At 47.2% G+C, this 19,118-nt stretch overlaps 5 protein-coding genes across 5 annotated transcripts; 3 read left to right on the top strand and 2 right to left on the bottom strand.

The window, feature by feature from the left end:
- Positions 1-1,719: 1,719 nt before the first annotated feature.
- T069G_08967 (uncharacterized protein) lies at positions 1,720-2,095 on the top strand (the record flags this gene model as incomplete). Its single annotated transcript, XM_056176177.1, has 2 exons — positions 1,720-1,834; positions 1,905-2,095. 2 exons carry the CDS (start codon positions 1,720-1,722, stop codon positions 2,093-2,095), a joined length of 306 nt encoding a protein of 101 aa, XP_056024655.1.
- A 762-nt stretch (positions 2,096-2,857) lies between these two features.
- Positions 2,858-3,379, top strand: T069G_08966 (uncharacterized protein; the record flags this gene model as incomplete). Its single annotated transcript, XM_056176176.1, has 1 exon — positions 2,858-3,379. One exon carries the CDS (start codon positions 2,858-2,860, stop codon positions 3,377-3,379), a length of 522 nt encoding a protein of 173 aa, XP_056024654.1.
- Positions 3,380-5,856: 2,477 nt separating this feature from the next.
- Positions 5,857-6,757, bottom strand: T069G_08965 (uncharacterized protein; the record flags this gene model as incomplete). Its single annotated transcript, XM_056176175.1, has 4 exons — positions 5,857-5,903; positions 5,964-6,411; positions 6,461-6,580; positions 6,641-6,757. 4 exons carry the CDS (start codon positions 6,755-6,757, stop codon positions 5,857-5,859), a joined length of 732 nt encoding a protein of 243 aa, XP_056024653.1.
- Positions 6,758-8,050: 1,293 nt separating this feature from the next.
- Positions 8,051-13,538, top strand: T069G_08964 (ABC transporter domain-containing protein; the record flags this gene model as incomplete). The annotated part of the gene is made up of 17 exons (XM_056176174.1): positions 8,051-8,272; positions 8,365-8,902; positions 8,986-9,206; positions 9,266-9,451; positions 9,506-9,545; positions 9,619-9,852; positions 9,926-10,173; positions 10,222-10,656; positions 10,721-10,883; positions 10,953-11,339; positions 11,404-11,527; positions 11,591-11,662; positions 11,744-11,794; positions 11,849-11,970; positions 12,029-12,647; positions 12,743-13,201; positions 13,319-13,538. The coding sequence occupies 17 exons, from the start codon at positions 8,051-8,053 to the stop codon at positions 13,536-13,538; spliced, it is 4,341 nt and encodes a 1,446-aa protein (XP_056024652.1).
- A 634-nt stretch (positions 13,539-14,172) lies between these two features.
- Positions 14,173-18,511, bottom strand: T069G_08963 (ABC transporter domain-containing protein; the record flags this gene model as incomplete). Its single annotated transcript, XM_056176173.1, has 7 exons — positions 14,173-14,450; positions 14,574-15,547; positions 15,660-15,972; positions 16,040-17,363; positions 17,439-17,656; positions 17,729-18,113; positions 18,203-18,511. 7 exons carry the CDS (start codon positions 18,509-18,511, stop codon positions 14,173-14,175), a joined length of 3,801 nt encoding a protein of 1,266 aa, XP_056024651.1.
- Positions 18,512-19,118: the final 607 nt, after the last annotated feature.

Below are 19,118 nucleotides of genomic sequence, written 5' to 3'. Positions count from 1 at the left end.
CCCTTTCATTCACTACCAGTGGTGAGATTCGGTCGGCCGGTGGAGATTTTGTTAGAGGGTGTCACTGTTGGGGCTCGGATGATGAATAGTCGGTTGGTCGGGATTCTTTGGTCAGAAACGGATGAATTAGTCTGACTGAGTACAGAGTATCGCGTGTAACAACAGTCCCTTAGCTGAGAGGGCTATTATCATAACGGGCATCTCTCGCGACATTTTGGAGTTCTGTAGAGGAGAGGATGGGACTGCTATAGATTAATAGAGGGAGCTGGGGTGGGAATTAGGGTTGGGCATTTCAAGACTAAACTATAAATTAGCTTTATTGTCATAGACATAGAACGGCAATCCCACGGTAAGCCTATAGGGTTAGGTACTCTATTGAATCCCTTCTTCTTATCAATTAGAGGTCTCCTAGTTTTAGACTGTAAGTATTGCTGTAGCTTAGAAAGTTAGAGGTAGATTACTGGGTGTAGGTAGAAGGAAAAGAATCTTCGCTGCCATTGTCGCTATTATCCCGGCTGACGTTGGCATATAAAAGAGTCTTTACTGCCGTTATCGTGGATGCGATCTTCATTTAGCTGGCATAATTCCTCTTATTTTGTTATGCGTGGCATGTAGGTAATCTTGCCCTTTTGTCTCATCTTGAATATCCCGCATGTGCCAAATCTCTCCATCACCTGTAGCCTCCCTTCCTTCTCACAGCCTAGTTCTATCTCTATTGCGGGGAGAGGGTTCTTGTCGCTTGCCAAACAGCAAACCGGCCATGTCTCATACGAGGTGGCCGCAGCCATATCGGGGCTGATCTCGCTATGTGTATGGCCATCAAAGGAGCCACATAGGGACAGGTCGTCGTTGGAGAGAAGGGAACTGACAGAAGGCCGCACATCTGAAATGGAGAGGGCCGCTCGCCGAGGCCAGGAGGGAGAGGCACACGTCACGTTATGGGCGTCGAGGTTGCTCAGAGTATTGGTTATGTCAAGAGATAGATTGGCCATGAAGCTCCAAGTCTCGTGCACGTTGCCCTGTTCACAGCATGGAGATCTATTATATGTATAAAGCTAGGTGGGAACAAGACGACAGATAATGAAGAGCAAACGTTTATCGTTATTCTACGCGCCGTACAAGCGACACGCACATGCAGTTGCACTAGGTTTTAATCCTTGGACATTATGATCCGATACACGAAGCGTTTTGCAATCTCAAGTGGCAAAGGCATAGACGCTGTTCGGAGTTGCACCGATTGGCCCAAGTCATTAGCTAAAGGTGACCATTTACACGGCATTTGGTTTGCTTTGCAGGTCCCTGTTCTCAATGACGCACGTTGAACGAGTGCTCAGAGAAATGGCTGCAGGCGCAGCGTTCGGGAACTAAGGAAGCTAGGGGTTCGTTCCACTTTACCAGAGACTCGGAGGAGAGTCTCCACTAGATGTGATTGGCTCGACCTAAGGAGACATGCGCTGCTTTAGGTGATGGTGACGTACGAGTACAGGATTGATGCTAATTACCTTATGGTTCTGAGAAACATGGTTCTGTGAAGCGGGCTTACTCCCAGTCTCTGACGACACGGCGTGGCGAAACTGCCGACGTTAAAAAAAACTTATAAAACCAGAAATCGACATGTCATGTCAACTGCCCTGCTTTGGATCATCCGTAAACAATCCATAATCTCCCACATCAGTACATCTTAGAACTGCCACATCCAAAATAATTCCCATCGGCGCGATGGAGTGGGCTAAGAAGACATTCAACGAGCAATACGAGTCGTGGGTACCGTGGCTAGAGGATATCTATCTTCGATGGTTCACGAAAGACAATAAAGCCAGCTACACGACCAAGAGTGAGTTGGATTCTGCAAACCTTGCATCTAACAGCACATGGATCCCACGCCAACGTTGATATCTACTCAGGCAACTTGGATAAGACCAAAGTCACGAATATTGAGCAAGTTGATTCCCTACAAGACAGTGTTAACGACCTTGGGGCTTCCCAGATTGGCCAGGGTGGTCTCTTGCAATCGGCTGGAGACTTGGTATCAAAACATGGTCTGACTCGCGCTGAGCGCCAAGGAAAGGACGACCAGGGCGGATACGTAAATTGATGTGTTCCTGGAGTCAAGACCATCGCCAGGGCTGTCGAAGGGTTAGCCTGGCCGCCACCAAAGGTAGTTGGCTACGTTGGTAACCTCACAGGAGTAAGAGAGTAAGAGGAGTGCCAGAGAAGGAGCAAATAAGGAATCTTGACAAGATTGAACAATACTTTGCAAGGAACACGGAATGAATGATATTAGCCTATCTTAATAATTCTTAATCTTTACATTATATAGTTTATTACGCCAGCTAGGCCAAATGCTATCCTGCCTCAGAGGATACATATTTTGCTACTTTGTAGATCCAAACTATATTCTGCCGAAGAGGAAAACGACTGACATGGCGGTCAAAGTTCAAAGTTGACTCGTTTTTAAGAGCGCGATAAAAGAGAGGGTCGGTGCCTGGTTCAGGCACAGGAGCATTATAGGGCGGGCAGGGCGAAGTAGCTGTAGGATCAGCTTCTTCGCTACTCCGCACACAGTACTAATACGTAGTGATGCTAAATGGTGACGTCGTTTGTTAGGTGTATCGGCCTTGATTCTAGCCTGACACCATTGCGTACGCTCAACACGCGGTTCATAGAGTGGAAAGCCACCCCCGCTTTGTTATCGTTGCATCCCGGTAGGAACCATTCCCACATTCTCCCATGCCCCAAGCACCTCTGCAAAGGGGAAAAAAAAAAACCCCCCATAGCAACCCACGCCACCCAAGGTCAGAGTTATAAGTAGAAACTTACTCGCACACGTTGGACTGACTGTTAGTACTACAATAAGATGGAGGAAAAACACAGAGACCGCACGTTGTTACAGGATACAGACCAGACAGCGCAGCCGCGAGCTGATAAAGCTAGAGAGAGGGAAAAAGGCGTTGGCAGAGAAGAGAGCGATCCTGGAGGCGCCGAGAGCAATGTAGGACCCAAGTATTTGAGCCCTGATGAAGATGGAGGGAAGAACCAGGACGAGCCGCCTGAGATCCCTGACCAAGCTAGGTCCGCATTGCCTCAAACCACCAAGAGTCGGTCCACTGTGCTGGCATGGGAAGGGGAACAGAGATCCCATGATGACATCTTGACCCAAGAGGATAATTCTGGGGCAAAGACGGCCTTGAGCCAGCAAGAGATTCCGCCTCCACGGCGGCGGCGACGGCAGCAGTTACGGCAGCAGCATGACGAGCAGCCGGAGCCAAAGAAAGGCAATGACAATAGTGCACTAAGGTTGCGGCTGGACCTAAACCTCGATATAGAGATTGAACTCAAGGCGAAGATCCACGGAGATATCACTCTGACCCTACTGTGAGTATCTTCTTCTCTAAATAAGCTGTCCAACTGTGCTAATATGTCATTAATATGGCTCAGAAATTAGGTTCAATTCATACTTTTAAGAGTCCATATTGTACATATTCTACCATTCAAGTAATTTAATACTCTACCTTTGATTACTTACATGTATGTATTACCGCATTCTCCTGCGCGGTCTATATGTAATTTTGCTCCCATATTTTGGGGACTTAGTAAAGTACTGCTGTGCAGCAAATTTAGCGTACCATTAGACCTTTATACGGAATGCCTCCTAGGCTATTCTAACTTGTGCCCAAGAATTTCGGTCTCCGAAATTGATACGAGGGCGAGATTCAGTCGAGTGTGACCGCCAAGGCTTGGATGATCCTGAGTTAATGCGGCTGAACGGAATATCGCATCTTGGAACAGTCCCGTCCTTAGCTGAAATAACTAATACTCATTATGGCAACGGACATCTCAGGGCTTTTGGAAGCTCCGTAGGCTATGAAGCACTAAGCGGGAGGCCACCGCCATCTACCATTTCACCCTCTGGTGATACCCGGTACCTGCCTGCATCTTGCGTGCATCATGCTTGCAGCACATATGTGCAGCAGCACCGGTTATCAATAGATTCCTATGCGTAGAAAATGTAGATATTGAGCAACTTGAAGACATTACAATCGGTAAAGATATTGTACGATGCACTTGTACTAGATATATGTAAGTACTGAGGCAGTGCCGACTACAAAGGGAAGCGGGCTGCGGCGTCTTAGATATGAGGTATCTAGATACACAAATTTACAGAGGTCTTGGTCGATCTTTGCAGCAATCGTAATAATCAAGGCACAATAATAGCTTGATGAACAGATAAATATTGGTATCTCAGACACACACGGCCCTACCACGCACTTACAATAGCTATCACTGGAAACAATGCGTATCCCATATACCGATACAACTCCCGTACCCTTTATCGCCGCCTACATAGAACGCCATTCCACCCAACATCGGCATCAAAAAATCTGCCCGCCATTGAAGTCTTTGAGGTTAGTTTCGATATCTACGTCCTATGTGTCTTGTTAGTAGCTGATATGGGGGCTGGCTTTGCGCGCCGCGATAAAGAGTCGAGACAGCCTTAGCCAGGGTGTAGAGGAGATTGGGGGTGATACGAGAAGAGAAAAGCAATTGACATCACGCGCCACCACTATATATCAAGACAGAGGGAGATGAAAGGAAAGGGAACTCTACTGACTCAACGCGCGTAGACGCTGGCCAGCGGTCAGAGATGAGGATGTGAAAGGTAAGAGAGAATACTGACATCACACGCCATGATGATATATCACGATAGCGTAAGCCAGGGGCCACTGGAGAGAGGATGGGGGAGGGAATACGGACATCACATGCCATGACTTCTTATCACGATAACGTGTGCCAAGGGCCACCTGAGAAAGGAAGGAGGGGAAGAGGTAGGAGAGAATCAGTGTAGTAGATAGATAGGGGGGAGGGTGTTACAAGGGCAGAGGTAGGAAACACATAGATGACAAGATGGGGAAGATGAGGGAAGAGAAGGGGAAGATGAGGGAAGAGAAGGGGTGGGAATCAGGGTTCGGCATTTCGACACTAGGTTCTATGTTAGTTACCCGCCAAACACAGGGAATGGTACACTTACGGCAAAATTCCAAGTGCCTGGATCCCATCATTCTCCTGGTCTGAGGTCTCCTGCCTTTAGACTGTAAGCATCACTACACCTTGAAGTAGGAGGAAGCAAACTTACTGGGTAAGAGCCGAATGCCACAAATATTCGCTGCCATTGTCGTCGCCATCCAGGTAGTCGTTGGCGGTGTGGAAAGATTGTTGGCTGGAGTTGTCGTCGTCGCCATTGTCGATGAAATCCAAGACCATGTTGGCAGTATGGCCGGGTTGGATGGTCTATAACGGATTAGTCTCAAGTATTGCTGAATAAGATCCTCACGTTGGGTATATACATCATGAACCATTTAGGCAAACCTATTCCTCTCCTCCTCACAATTCATATCGTAGCCGAGACAAAAGATTGCAATGGCGATGTTTGGATCCGTGTTATCGATATACAGGCAGGCGGAGGACAGAAAAACCGAGGGCGAGAAGATGATAAACACCCACGCGTTGAATTATACAACTTTCTCTTTCAAGTATCTGCTATTATATCTCTATTTTTAGTAACTGCTACTATAGCTATATTTCTCTAATAACTAATACTATATTTATATTTCTATAGCATCTGCTACTATTATTATTATATTATATTCTAGTATCCGCTACTAGTGATATATTGCTGTAGTATATACTACTATCACCGCTCTCTCAATACAGGTACTCCGTATGTTCTGATATTATCACTACCGGTCTATTCATCTTGAAATCTGAGAAACGAATGGATTGACACCGAACCACACAGAGCAATGTATTAACCCGAAAAAAAAAAACTGCCCTCCAGGTCAAACAACAAAGAAACGTCTAGGGCATTAGGCCCTCCCATACAACAACACATAAAAAGCTTGGGCCTATGAAACAGTTAGTACAATTACAAAGGATACATAAATAAAAACGCAGTGAGTACATACGCCAAACGTCACCAGGGGGCCAGCGTTCGGGAACATCAAATTCATAAGGCCGACAAGCCTTACCTGGTTCTCGGCCACGGGGCGTCCTACGCCGGCAAAGGCATTTATGGCCGAGGCCATCACTCCCAAGACAAGGGGCCATCACCGCCCCAAAGGGCACCACAGCAGTATCGGCGGCAGGGGGGGGGGGGGGGGTGGGCAGGAGGGGGCCATTCTCGGCGGCAGCAGGGGGGGCAGCATTTTGGGCAAGAAGCCCACGGACGGACAAAGAAAACTCCGCCAAAAGGCGCCCGGCAGAACCGCCATCGGTGATGGCAACGTTGGTGGTGGTGGCGGGGGCTGGGGCTGGGGCCGGGGCCGGGGCCGGGCAAACGCCAGTCGCGGCACGAAGCCGGACTTTGTAGTCGAAAAACGCCTGGAAGAACCAGGCCAAGAACAGCAGGAAGCCCTAAAACATTAGGGTCGCACAGATCTATTGGAAGCGGGTGGTCTTGTACCGTATTGTCAGCTTTCGTGGCGCATAAGTGCTGGGTATGTGGGACAGCATTCGACTTACGGCCGGTTGGCGGCGTGGACGAGGGGAACGGCACGAGGGGTGGGAGCAGCAGCGGCACGAGCTAAAGACAAAGATCAGCCAGGAACCAGACAAGATTGATTGGACAACCTAAAACAGGCACCGTACGAGATCGGACGGGCTGTAGTCGCAAATCCAGGAACAAGGGCTGGAAGCGATCCGAAAGAAATGGGTCGGCCATGTGCATGTGCAGCATGTGGGGTGCGTCAAACTTACGCATGGCGGGATTGCCTTTAGGGCAAGCTGTCGAGAGGTAGGTTATTTGGATGAAAAATCTGACTGGCATCCATCGGTGACACTGAATAATTCATGACGACGAGAGTATGCACGGTGGGTGATGATGGCGATGGAGAAGAGAAAACAAAACTTGGCAAAAACTTTGCGCAGACTTCGGTAGTACTTGACATTCGTGACACGGCAGAATTTCTTCACCGGACGATGTTCTCGGTCTCAGTATCCTAGAGGTACAGATTACTCAATCCTGCTTGCACATGCAGTACGTTGGTTAGGTACTTGGATACAGTGGTTGACATGTATTCAGAGGTACCTGCAGATTCCGGCTGCCTCAGGTACAACCACCGTGCCTACCTGCTGGGTAAGTGCCTGGCAAGCAGAGACGAGAAAAAGCGCGACCGCAAAATGAATGAGTGCAAGGTAGGTACATTGAGCAATATGGTCACTCAGTTAGCTCATTAGGTACCTTAGTAGGTAGTAGCGGGTGCTGGAAGAAAGTACCAACTAGTAGCAGAAACTAGGTGAAAATGTAAATAGTAGCAGATACTAGAATGTAATACCAATAGTAGCAGATACTTAATTATAATATTAACAGTAAATGATAGTAATGATAGTAGCAGATACCTAAACTAGCGAGTATTTACGAGTTCTACCTGGGTTTAGTACTAATAAAAGAAGTACTTGGTAAAACAATAAGAGGCCGCCCTTTACATTCTGTTCCAAGACTTAAAACTTCGCACAGTCGCCGGGTGCTGGATAGTCGACTCTAAGTACTGGTCAGTATCCCCTCCTTTTTCTTACGTTTCAACACATTTCTCTGTCTGTCCTGATCTCAGTCCGTCGAGTTTCTCCTTAAATACTTGTCTAGCGTGTTCGAAATCCCATGCAGTGATCGTGGTTGTCCCTCCAGCTAGAATAGTAGCACCGGGTGGGCCGAAGCACAATTTCGGACTCCGAAATCAGGCGCCACCACAGTGTTATCAGAAGCCTTTATTCGGAATCTATTCTGCGCCTTTTATCTTTGTATAGCTTTTGTATCTGAAGTTCATGTATATAAAATGGTATGTAGGTGAATATGCAATTAGATGTCAGGTTCAGATAGAATTTCGGACTCCGAAATTAAATACTACCGAAGTGCTGTCAGAAGCCTTAATTCAGGCTCTGTTCCGCATTGTTCTTCGCTTTATAATGACTGTCCTTCATTTGCAACGTCAAATAGATAGACATGTAATTGATCTGGGGTCGACCCTTTCAACACTTTTGCTGAATCAGTCGAGATATGGACCTAATAACAGCGACCTGTCCAAGCGGCGCCGACGCCTCTTTCGGTCCACGAGTGAATGCTGCCTGTCGCGGTTTCGACTTTACGATACAATTTGAAGATATTGTACTAGCTTGCTTACCATCATCATTATTCTTGCTTCTACTTCCATTGCCTGCATGGCAGTTATGGAAGGCGCATCGTTGTGTTAAGAGATCTACATTGTTGTTTGTCAAGCTCGTATGTTTATCCAGTGACTCTTAAATTTACATCCTCTGCTTCTTTAAATACGCTTCCGATTCACTCTGACTTATCGGTACCCTTGTGCTCAGGTAACCATCGGATGTTTGTTGGCATACCAAATTGCTTTCCTCGTCTTGAGGGCATCAGGCGCTCATCATGACCGAGCCCCTGCCTCACTCGCAGCAGATATTTTACAGATTCTCACAGTATTCAGCGCCCTTGTCTTGTCCTACATAAACCACTGCCGTTCAATCCGTCCCTCGACAATACTAGTCCTGTATTTATCGGCGCGTACCATAGCAGATATAGTTCGTGTAAGAACATTATGGCTGATCCCAGAAGCGAGGAACTCGAGCATCGTCCTCACGCTGAGCCTCGTTTTTACTCTGATCGCATTGGTCTCAGAGTCAATGGAAAAGGATGATATCCTTATAGGATCAGTTAAAAAGCCAGGTACTCCGGAACCATTCAGCGGGTTCTGGAAACAAGCCACATTTGCCTGGCTTGCTACAACTTTTCGCCGCGGCTATACTCAGGTACTCTCCGTAGAAGACCTTCCAGACTTAGATCCAAAACTCGATAGTGGCATTATCGGGAGGGAGTTGGCAAACACTTGGGCCAAAACCAGTATGTCAAAGGGCTACATATTTGTTGCTTCATTATGCCATGAAGACATAATGAACATAAACGCTGACACAGATAATGTCTAGGAGACAAATCTGCGAAATATGCGCTCTTTCGAGTATGCTTGAATGCATACCTTGCCCCTTTCCTATCCGGAGTGTTACCACGCCTCTGCCTCACTGCCTTCACCTTCTGCCAGCCCTTTCTCATTAACGCAATTGTCACTTGGGTTGGCTCTGCGGATGCCTCCATGGCCTTTGGTAAGGGCCTAATAGGAGCTACCGCTCTCACTTACATTGGCATGGCTGTAAGCTATCACGAGAAAGAATCTGCAGTCATTGGGATTAGATACTGACCAGCACGCAGATATCGACAGCCCTGTATGAGTATCGCACGATCCGTTTTGTAATACGATTGCGTGGTGGGCTAATCTCTCTCATCCATGGCCAAACTGCCCGCGCCAGAAGCGTGGATCTTGGCAATATCACGGCAATCGCTTTGATGGGGACAGATGTAGAGCGTATCACAGTTGCTTTCAGGTACATCCATGAAGTTTGGGCTTGCTGCATCGATATCGCGATAGCAATCTACCTTCTAGAGAGACAGGTCGGCGTGGCTTGCGTCATGCCTGTTGTCATCATCTTGGGTAAGTAAAGATTGCTAAAGCTTTTCGAGAAATTCGGAAGACATAACTAATTCTGCGTTTCTGCATCATACAGTTTTCATCGGTGCCACTCTTCCACTCTCTGCTTCTACTAGCACCGCGCAGCGACTATGGGTGGAAAAAGTGGAAGACCGGCTGCGCCTAACCTCACATGTTCTAGAGAATATCAAGGCTGTCAAGATGCTGGGACTTTCTGAAAAGTTGTCGTCTATAATTCAAGGGCTCCGTCACGCCGAAATAGTGGCTTCTGCTGCTTTTCGCAAGTTGTTGATCTGGAGAATTGTGCTCTGTAAGCATTTCCCGATTACCTCCATCTATCCAACATGGTGGACCCATCGCCAGGAATAACTGACCGTAAATAGCCCAATCTCCCACTGATCTTGCTCCAATAGCGACCTTCACTTTATATGTAGTTATTGCGTTGATTCGGAAGGACAATTCTCTACTCGCTGCCCAGGCTTTCACATCGTTGTCATTGGTGGCTCTGCTAACGACGCCTGTTTTGACGCTTATCCAATCAATACCCGCCGTAATCCAGTGCATGGGATGTTTCGATAGGATGCAAGAATATTGCAGTGTCCCATACGCATCTGATGTTTCTGATTTACAGGTAAATAGTACGGAATCTTTCGGCGGGCCCTCTGTGGACCTTGAGAAGGTATCTATAGGATCACACCCACATGAAGATCTCGTGGAGTTTCACAACCAAAACTTTGGATGGAAAGATGTCAAAAATCCTGTTTTGCGTAACATCGATCTTAGTATCAAGCACGGGGCTTTTACTGCCATCGTCGGTCCCGTCGGCAGCGGAAAGTCAACTCTTCTGGAGAGTATTCTTGGAGAGTCTTTGGCTACCGAAGGTTCCACAAAGAGGAATTTTGCCACGATTGGCTACTGTTCGCAGACACCATGGCTTCAGAGCCATACGGTTCGTGAGAATATTATTGGCAACATGGATTTTGACAAAGATTGGTACAAAACAGTGATCTGGGCATGCGGAATTGAAGACGATCTATCACGACTTGCCCAGGGTGATAAAACACCTGTTGGCAGCAACGGTTTAAAATTGAGTGGTGGGCAGAAGCAAAGAATTGTAAGTTCGGAACAAGTGTCTGACTATTTGTTTTTGGACTCGGACACTAATTGAAGCTGAATAGAGCTTGGCGCGGGCTTTATACTCACGATGCAGAGTTGTTATTCTTGACGACGTGTTCAGTGGGGTTGATGCTACAGCCACGGAGAAGATCGCTTCACGTTTATTTGAAGCAAATGGACTCTTTCGGAATATGAGAACCACCGTTGTTTTTACAACACACTCAAGTAAGGAAAAGTTTACATCCAAAATGAAGTACATGTGTGTAATCTCTAATGACTCGCTCTTTTTGATAGGCCTTCTCCTTCCATACGCAGATCAAATTGTCGTCTTGGCCGACGGTCGGGTTTCTGAGAAAGGTGCTCTAAAGGATCTAATAACTAGCAGTTCTTACATTCAAGCCATGAACGTTAAAACGTCCTCTGCATGCAACGAAGAGATCGTGGCGTCTGACGAGAAAGCTTCAACCCGTGGCTTCTCTCATATTATTGGCGTCGATGAAGAAGAAGAGAGTGTTCCGGACTCAGCTGAATCAACATTGAATGAGCTATCAGAGGACGATACCGCCCGTCAGAAGGGTGATTTCTCTGACTACATATACTACCTGAGAGCTACAGGCTTTCCTGTGGTTGTTGGTTTCCTAGGAACGGTTGCTTTCTGGGCTTTCTGTCGACAATTCCCAAGTACGTCTAGCGGTGATATCGTCTCTATTACTTATGATTAGGGCCATACTAATTTCATATGTAGCTGTATGGGTAGACTGGTGGACAGCAGCAAATGAACGAAACCCTGAGGCTGGAGTCGGCATGTACCTGGGTATATACGCATTTCTCGGCGTCATTGGTGTGGTCTTCATGACTTGCGCTTGCTGGTTCGTCGTTTTCTTGCTCAATATTCACGTCACATACACTAACCTGGATGATTACGAGCATAGGCTTATGTTTATCAACATGGTATCGAAATCTTCATTACGACTACACGAGGATGTTTTGCATGCGACATTAAAGTAGGTTATCCTCTCCATTCACTCATGACGACATGCTTCCTGCAGCTCATATCTAGGATGGCCAGCTAACATAGGACGCAGAGCACCTTTTCAGTTTTTCCAACTTGTCGACATTGGTAATATTACTAACAGGTAAGAGAGCTTCACAATCATATTTTTCTCCATAAATTGTTGCTCCATTCATAGCTGCTTCCACTTTACTGGTCTTTCCAAATCTCTGACTTTGGATGTTGGATACTTTAGGTTTAGTCGAGACATGGACCTGATCGATATGGATCTCCCCATGCAGGCACTAAATTTCGTTGCCGGTACGTTTTCATCGTTGGTAGTGTTCCTAATGTCAGGTCTAACTGTGTGTTGGGATAGCAACTGGTACATGTACAGCCCAGATCGTTATACTGGCTGTATATGCCAAATATTTGGCAATCACCATCCCTTTTGTCGCCTGTCTTGTCTACATAACGCAAAAGTTTTATCTTAGGACTTCGCGACAGTTGCGACTTTTGGATATCGAAGCAAAGGCGCCTCTATATACTCATTTCTTAGAACTCGTGAGCGGAGCGGTGACAGTTCGAGCCTTCGGCTGGCAGGCCGCTTTCGATGATGCATGTGTATCGCTGCTCAACTTCTCTCAGCGACCTGTCTATCTGCTTAATTGCATCCAACAATGCCTTCAGTTCTTCTTAGACATGATGGTGGCAGTAGTGACTATTTCCCTAATGGCCATGGTTGTTTTTATGCGCGATTCATTCGATCCGGGATCTGTCGGAGTTGCGTTAGTCATGGTCATGACTTTTAACAGCAACTTGATGCTTCTTATCCGGTTTTGGACTCTTATGGAGACTTCAATAGGTGCCATTTCACGAATTAAGAGCTATGTGGCCACAACAAAGCCAGAGGAGATCGCTGAAGACATGCAACCACTGCCTGCTGAATGGCCTTCCACCGGATCGATCAAACTTTCCCATCTCGAAGCGGGTCACTCGTAAGTTCATTCAGGACGTGTTGTCTACACCGGATAGTTTATAAGGTGGCAGATTCAATGGTATATTGGTTGGGATGCTAATCTATGCCGCACAGGATGACTTCGGCTCCCGTCTTAAAAAGTCTTACAATGTCCATCAACCCTGGAGAGAAAATTGCTATATGTGGTCCATCAGGTAGTGGGAAAACAACATTAGCTCTTTCTCTTCTCCGAATGGTCGAAACTCAGCAAGGGAGCATTGAGATTGATGGAGTCGATCTGTCAATGCATAGCCGCGCCGAAATTCGGCAGAGATTGAATGTTGTCACGCAGGAATCGTTCATCATGCCTCGAGACGTCCGTTTCAACATTGACCCGCTCCAAAACGCATCAGATGAGTCCATGGTTGCAGCATTGCAGAGATTGGGGCTCTGGGACTCGATGAAAAACGAAGGCGGCCTCGATATGCCATTGAAGACTACTTCATGGTCTGCTGGCCAAAGGCAGCTTCTATGCTTGGCGCGTGCCATGGTACGGAGGGGGAAAGTACTTATACTTGATGAAGCTACTAGCAGGTAAGGTCTTCTTTACCACATACGCGAAGGCGGCGTGCTCTTTCCAGGCATCGGCAACCTGCTCCGTTGAATCTATCATTGAGAAACGATTTCTAACTGCTCTATACGGATTTATAGTGTTGATAACGCTACTGAAGAAACGATACAAGATATCATAGAGTCGGAGTTTGCAACTCATACAGTGTTATCAGTTTTGCATCGGCTACGATACATTCAGCGCTATGATCGAGTGGCCGTGCTCGATGCGGGTGTCTTGGTTGAATTCGATACGCCAACAGCCTTATTATCTCGAAATTCGAGGTTCGCAGAACTGTATCATTCTGGAAATCATACATAGAGACTAGTGGAAAGATAGTGGTAAGAGAATTGCTCAGTGCTGGTATTGGGGCACTTGTCCCGTCGGTTTCGAGTCATACGCAATTAGAATAGTACGATGTATCAACATTGCGGCAGTTAAATACGCCGGACAATGGAGCATATATATATAAGCGTGTTAGAAATAGACATTCATTAACTTTCGTCGTATTTTCCTCTCCAATCATACTCCACAAGTCACGGTTGAAATACTGCCAGCATAGGGATCAAAAGCTCTTCTTATTCTTATATATGTGTATATATCAACAAGGTCAAGCTATATCCTTCATTCAGCCGCGCTCACTTTACTGGCGCGATATCTTCGCCCGTCTTTTATGAGCCAGGATGGAGAATTCGCATTGCCTACCTAATGAAGACAGTGTTTCCCTTAAGTCGCCTCTAAATATGAAGTAGGTTCTATCCCTCCTAGGTGACTTCCACTATTGGTCATGTGTGGTTTGTCCTGGTGTTTGAAGGAAACTCTTCTTGATCGAAGATCTTGATGAGGCCGCGTGGCGACGGCTAATTTGACGATAGCAATGTAGCCATAATTCTTTTTAAATAAATATTTGTTACCAGGCTGGTGTTGTAACAATTACCTTTGACGGTGAAATAGGTCAGCGCCTGTTATGTTTCCGCGCCGCAGCCAATGCAGAGCGTATTGCTCCCTCTCCGTCTCGAGCAATAGCTTGGTAAAAGTGGCTATCCTGCTGGCGTAGCAGGTCTTCTGGTACGCCACTTTCAACAATCCGTCCAGCATCCACTGTGATGATGCGATCCATCCATGCGAGGGTGGCAGCACGATGAGCAACGGATACCACAGTTGTCTCGGCAGGTAAAGCTCCCAGCGCGTCCTGAAGGGCTGCTTCAGCCGTGAAATCAACATTTGCCGAAGCTATTCCAAGAAATTTCATGTCAGTTTCGCATGTCTAGGGACAATTCATCTGTGCTCATGGATACAGAATAGATGGTAATAGAGGGGGGGGGGGGGGGGGGGGGCTTTGACATAATCACTCACCTTCATCAACCAGCAAAATCTGAGGCTCCATTAATAGCACACGAGCTGCGCAAAGAAGTTGCCGCTGTCCAGCCGAAATGTCCGATGCCTCAGAGGTGAGTTCCTTGGACAAATCTTCTGTTGAGCCGATCAATGATGGACTCAGCTGACATATCTTCAGTGTCTCGAGAAGCTTCTCGTCACTGTGGCGGCCAGCGGGGTCCAAGTTCTCGCGAAAAGTGCCTTTGAATAATAGAGGCTGTTGCGATAGGGTGCACACAAGATCCGTTCTTAGCTTCTTGGGGTCCAATTCCGAGATGTCGGCACCACCTATCAAGATACTGCCACTGGTTACATCCACAAGTCGAGCCAATGTGGATATCAGCGTCGACTTTCCACTGCCTGTTCGGCCAATGATGCCCACCCTTTCACCTCGAGACAGCACTAAGTTGACACTATCAAGAGCAGGATTTTGCCGTCTTTTGTAAATAACAGAGACGTTTTTGTACTCAATCGAATTGAAGTCGACCGGAGGTTTGGGTGCTGCATCATTTGAGTGGTTTGGCTCCCGCGGAATACCTTCATAGTATTTCTTCAGTCGTTCGATGGAGTTCATTTCAATCTGTAGTTCAGTAATGGACCAGGTGAAGAGGTAAATGCTTTGAGAAATAGCTGTAGCATTACTGAGAGCCAAGCCAGCCTGTGTACCGGAGAGGCCCACGCTACTGTCTTGGTCGGTGTACACCACAAGCATGGCAGTAACCAAGAGAAGCAGTATCGTCGACAACTCGGCGCGAAAGGTTACCCAGGTGTCAAGAGATTTCCGACAGATCACGGCCGACATGTAAGTATCAAGCGCTCGATCATGTTTTCTGCTCATAAAGTCGCGTGCTCCAAAAGCCCGGATGGAGCTCATACCTCGAAGTGCTTCACTGACGATACTTAGGACTGGTGAATGTAAGATAGAAGCCGATCGTTGCACTTCTCTCGCAGCACTGTGATTATATATCAGTTAGCAAGAGCAAATAGACATTGCCCAGGCGACTCATTTCCGGGATTCGTAAAGACAGGCTCTCATGGAGAGAATGGGTAATGAAATAAACATACACAGCAAACTGTAGCTGATACCAGCCTGCGATCAACACAGACGGAATGGCGGCAGCTAAGGTGATAGGGGCAGCGGCTGCCACAAGGGCAATGGCTGCAATCAATGCACTTCCAGCGGCAATGATGCCATCAACAGAATTCATAATGAACACATCCATCGACATAACGTCATGTGTGAACCTATTCAAGATTCTGCCAACAGGCTGACGAGAAAAATAGGCAATTGGAGCGCTGAGGACGTTGTCTACAATGGTGCTGTGGATGGTGTCGCTCGCACGAAGACTCGAAAAGACCAATACGATACCAAGAAGAGCTGAAAGCCCGTTAGCTTAAGTTGAGGGACGTGAAAACCTGGTGGTACTAGTAGTACAGTTACTTACCCGCAATGAAACCGGGAGAGACGGTCAAGCCTATAAAGGCTCCAAGATATTGGCTTCCTTGCAGATGGAATGCGTCGTCGATCCACCAAACGAACCAATATGATGACATTGTCTTGGCACCCGTCAAGAGGCAGACCAATGCGCCAATTGCTATAACGTCAAGAAGACCGCCAGCACAAGCAGCATAGAATTTCAGTGCAGCGAAGCTCACGGTACCCTCGGCCCGGTCTTCTTCTTCAAAGACGTCCTCGTCTGGAGAAGATGATTCGCCCACGCTGGTTACTGCTACTTCAGGCGGCGCCTTATCATCTGTGCTGAGGTTCTCCTCGCTTTCGTCACTGAAATCAGACTCGCTATCGGGTGTATCGGCGGATTGCAGATATTTCTCGCATAGCTCGGTAGTAGCTGCAAATTCGCTACTCGTGCCAGCCCAGGCAATCTTTTTGTCTTCAATAACAACAACATTGTCGCTCCTGGGAATATATGAGTGATGTAAGGTCACCAGAACCACAGTTTTCTCTAGGGCTCGGATAGTATCGAATAGCAATGCCCGTGTTTTAGCATCGACAGCTGCAAAAGGATCATCAAGGAGCAGTATGTCAGATTCCGAATAGAGGGCCCTTGCTAATGCGATTCGCGCACGTTGACCACCACTGAGGTTGTTTCCTGATTCGCCAATAGATGTATTGTCTCTTGGGAAATCTTGATACAAGCCACAGGCACTCATGACGGTATGGTAGCGAGCAGCATCAAAGGGGGCCGCAAATACGATGTTTTCCTGCAGCGTACCAGAGAAAACCCAGGCATCTTGGGAAGAGTAGGACACAGATCCCCGAACGCTGCATGATCCCGACGTCGTGGTGACATCCCCAAGAATAGCCCGCAAAAATGTTGACTTTCCAGATCCAGTAGGCCCCACGACGATGGTCAGTCTGCGGGAAGGAAGAGTGAGGTTTCCTACTTCGAGACCAGTGCTGGCTGATGAGGAGTTTGGATCAGAAACTGGGTGCGAGAAGGAGGCCTCTTTGAAGGTAACCAACGCCTCTTGTTCACTATTTGTGTCCTCAGCCAACTCCGATTCGTCTGCCGTTAAGAATACTTGTACCCTGCTAAAGCTTGGCCAAGTAGCAAACTGTCTAGTAAAGGCCAAAGAGGCGTTGGATATCGGTTGATACAACATCCCAAAATACGTCAATGCAGGGAATACGACTGCTGCCGTCAATTCGTGGCCCATGAGGAAGTAGGCTAGAAACGCCACGCCAGCAGCAAAGCCACTCACAGCTTGGTTAACAGCTGTGAAGTACCCGAAGCAAAGAACGAGATACTAAGAGTTGGATGGTCAGTAAAGTCTAGCCTTTGGTAACGGCCATCACGACCAAGAAAGGGGACATGAGCTTACGTTCCGCAGCGCTCCAGCCTGTTTGGCCCGAAATTGGCTAATTCGCTTCCTAAACACCATTTCATAGCCAAGAGCCTTGACGCTGCCGATGCCATAGAGAAGTTCTCGTAACGCACCAAGACGCCCGTCATTAGTCATAATATAAGCCCTTTGGGAATTTCGCATTCCTTTATTTGCCCAAGATTGAGATATAAATACCACCAGGACAAGTGCAAATCCTAAGTTGTAATGAATTCAGTCAGGTTTGCCCAACAGGAAGCTCGTCAATGAGAAATGAACTGATTACTTACCAAAAAGCGCAGTTGGCCCCATGATGGTCACAGTGAGGGCACCAATACCAACGATTTGCAAGGGCGCACTCCATACGTCATGAACCTTCAGCATATAGTTTGCAAGGTTGTCCGCATCGACGGAGCTCATGTTAATGATGCGCTCAGGAGGATACTCAACGCGGGCTTGTGGTGATAGCTTGATGCTCTTTTCGAATATAGCCGCACGGAGCATCAGCTCCATCCACGCATAATGAACCCTGCATAATTGATCTTTTGCGCGACCAAATACTGTGGCAGCCAAGGTCACAATTACTAGACCCCAGGCGAGAGGCGCATCATGAGGCTTCTCTAAGAGCTTGTGAAGCAGTAGAGGCGATCCTATGGTAGCCGCTGCAGATAATGCCTAGATGTGATGAAATTAGCGACTGGAATTCTTCAAGCGGGGTTTGGGGTTACCGAAATCAGGTGTTTACAAGACAAGACAATACAAACCTCCAAAATTGCTCCGCAGAAGAGCATGCCTCCTGTTTCCTTTTGCATCAAGAAGCTCAGTGCTGCTGCTGGGCGCTTCGCATATAGCGGCGCAGCTACACCGCGTAAATGAGCTGAAGCGCAAGAGAAGACGGGAAGCCATCCATCCTCCAGAGTTTTGGCCTTGCACACTCGCGACACCAGTCGACCGATCCACAGCTGGACAGGGGAGATGCTGTAAAGCAGCGGATCGGTAGCGACACTCTCGCCAAGCACAGGACCTTGGAGATTCAAGTCGTCTCTCTTAGGCGCCTGGCTTTGAGTCGCCATGATAAGAGACTTGTGCCAAAATCTGGTGTTTACAGAGCGTCAATGATGTTGACGGCACCAGCGAAGGCAAAAGGCGCTAACCAGCTGCTGTTTAATGAAACTGGTTAAAAGGCTCGATCTTGAATATTATTTTGTTTGAGGAAAGAATGAATCCTACGGCTAAAAAATGACTGCAGAAGAAAGACACCCTCAGGGTACTTTGTGCTACATTACTGCGACTCAAATCTATCTTGAACGAACCAACACGAACCAACGAACCGACGAACCAACAAATCAACAAAGCTTCAAGGTTGTCCTCGGAGTGGGCCGCATCGGAATCCGTAAAAATTGGGGCGAGTTTACTACAAAAGGACCTACCAGGATCACCCCTGAATAGGGAGACGCCACACTAGACACACGCCAACTACGCGTATGCTTATCTGACCAAGATTCAGCTGCATGGTCGCTTGCCGCCGAACAATGCCTGGTAGGTAGGGACAACTTACCCTACAAGAAATGAGGTCATTTATTTTATACATGTGTATTAGTATCTAGGATATAGAAACTCTCTATGGTCAGATTTTGCTATTGATTTATCCATTGATTCATTTTTATTTAATTCCAATTA

Source organism: Trichoderma breve, chromosome 6 (genome assembly GCF_028502605.1).
Source record: "Trichoderma breve strain T069 chromosome 6, whole genome shotgun sequence".
In the NCBI taxonomy this organism is placed as follows: domain Eukaryota; kingdom Fungi; phylum Ascomycota; class Sordariomycetes; order Hypocreales; family Hypocreaceae; genus Trichoderma; species Trichoderma breve.
Note: the sequence above shows the minus strand (reverse complement) of the source record. Positions and strands in the feature narration are given on the sequence as shown.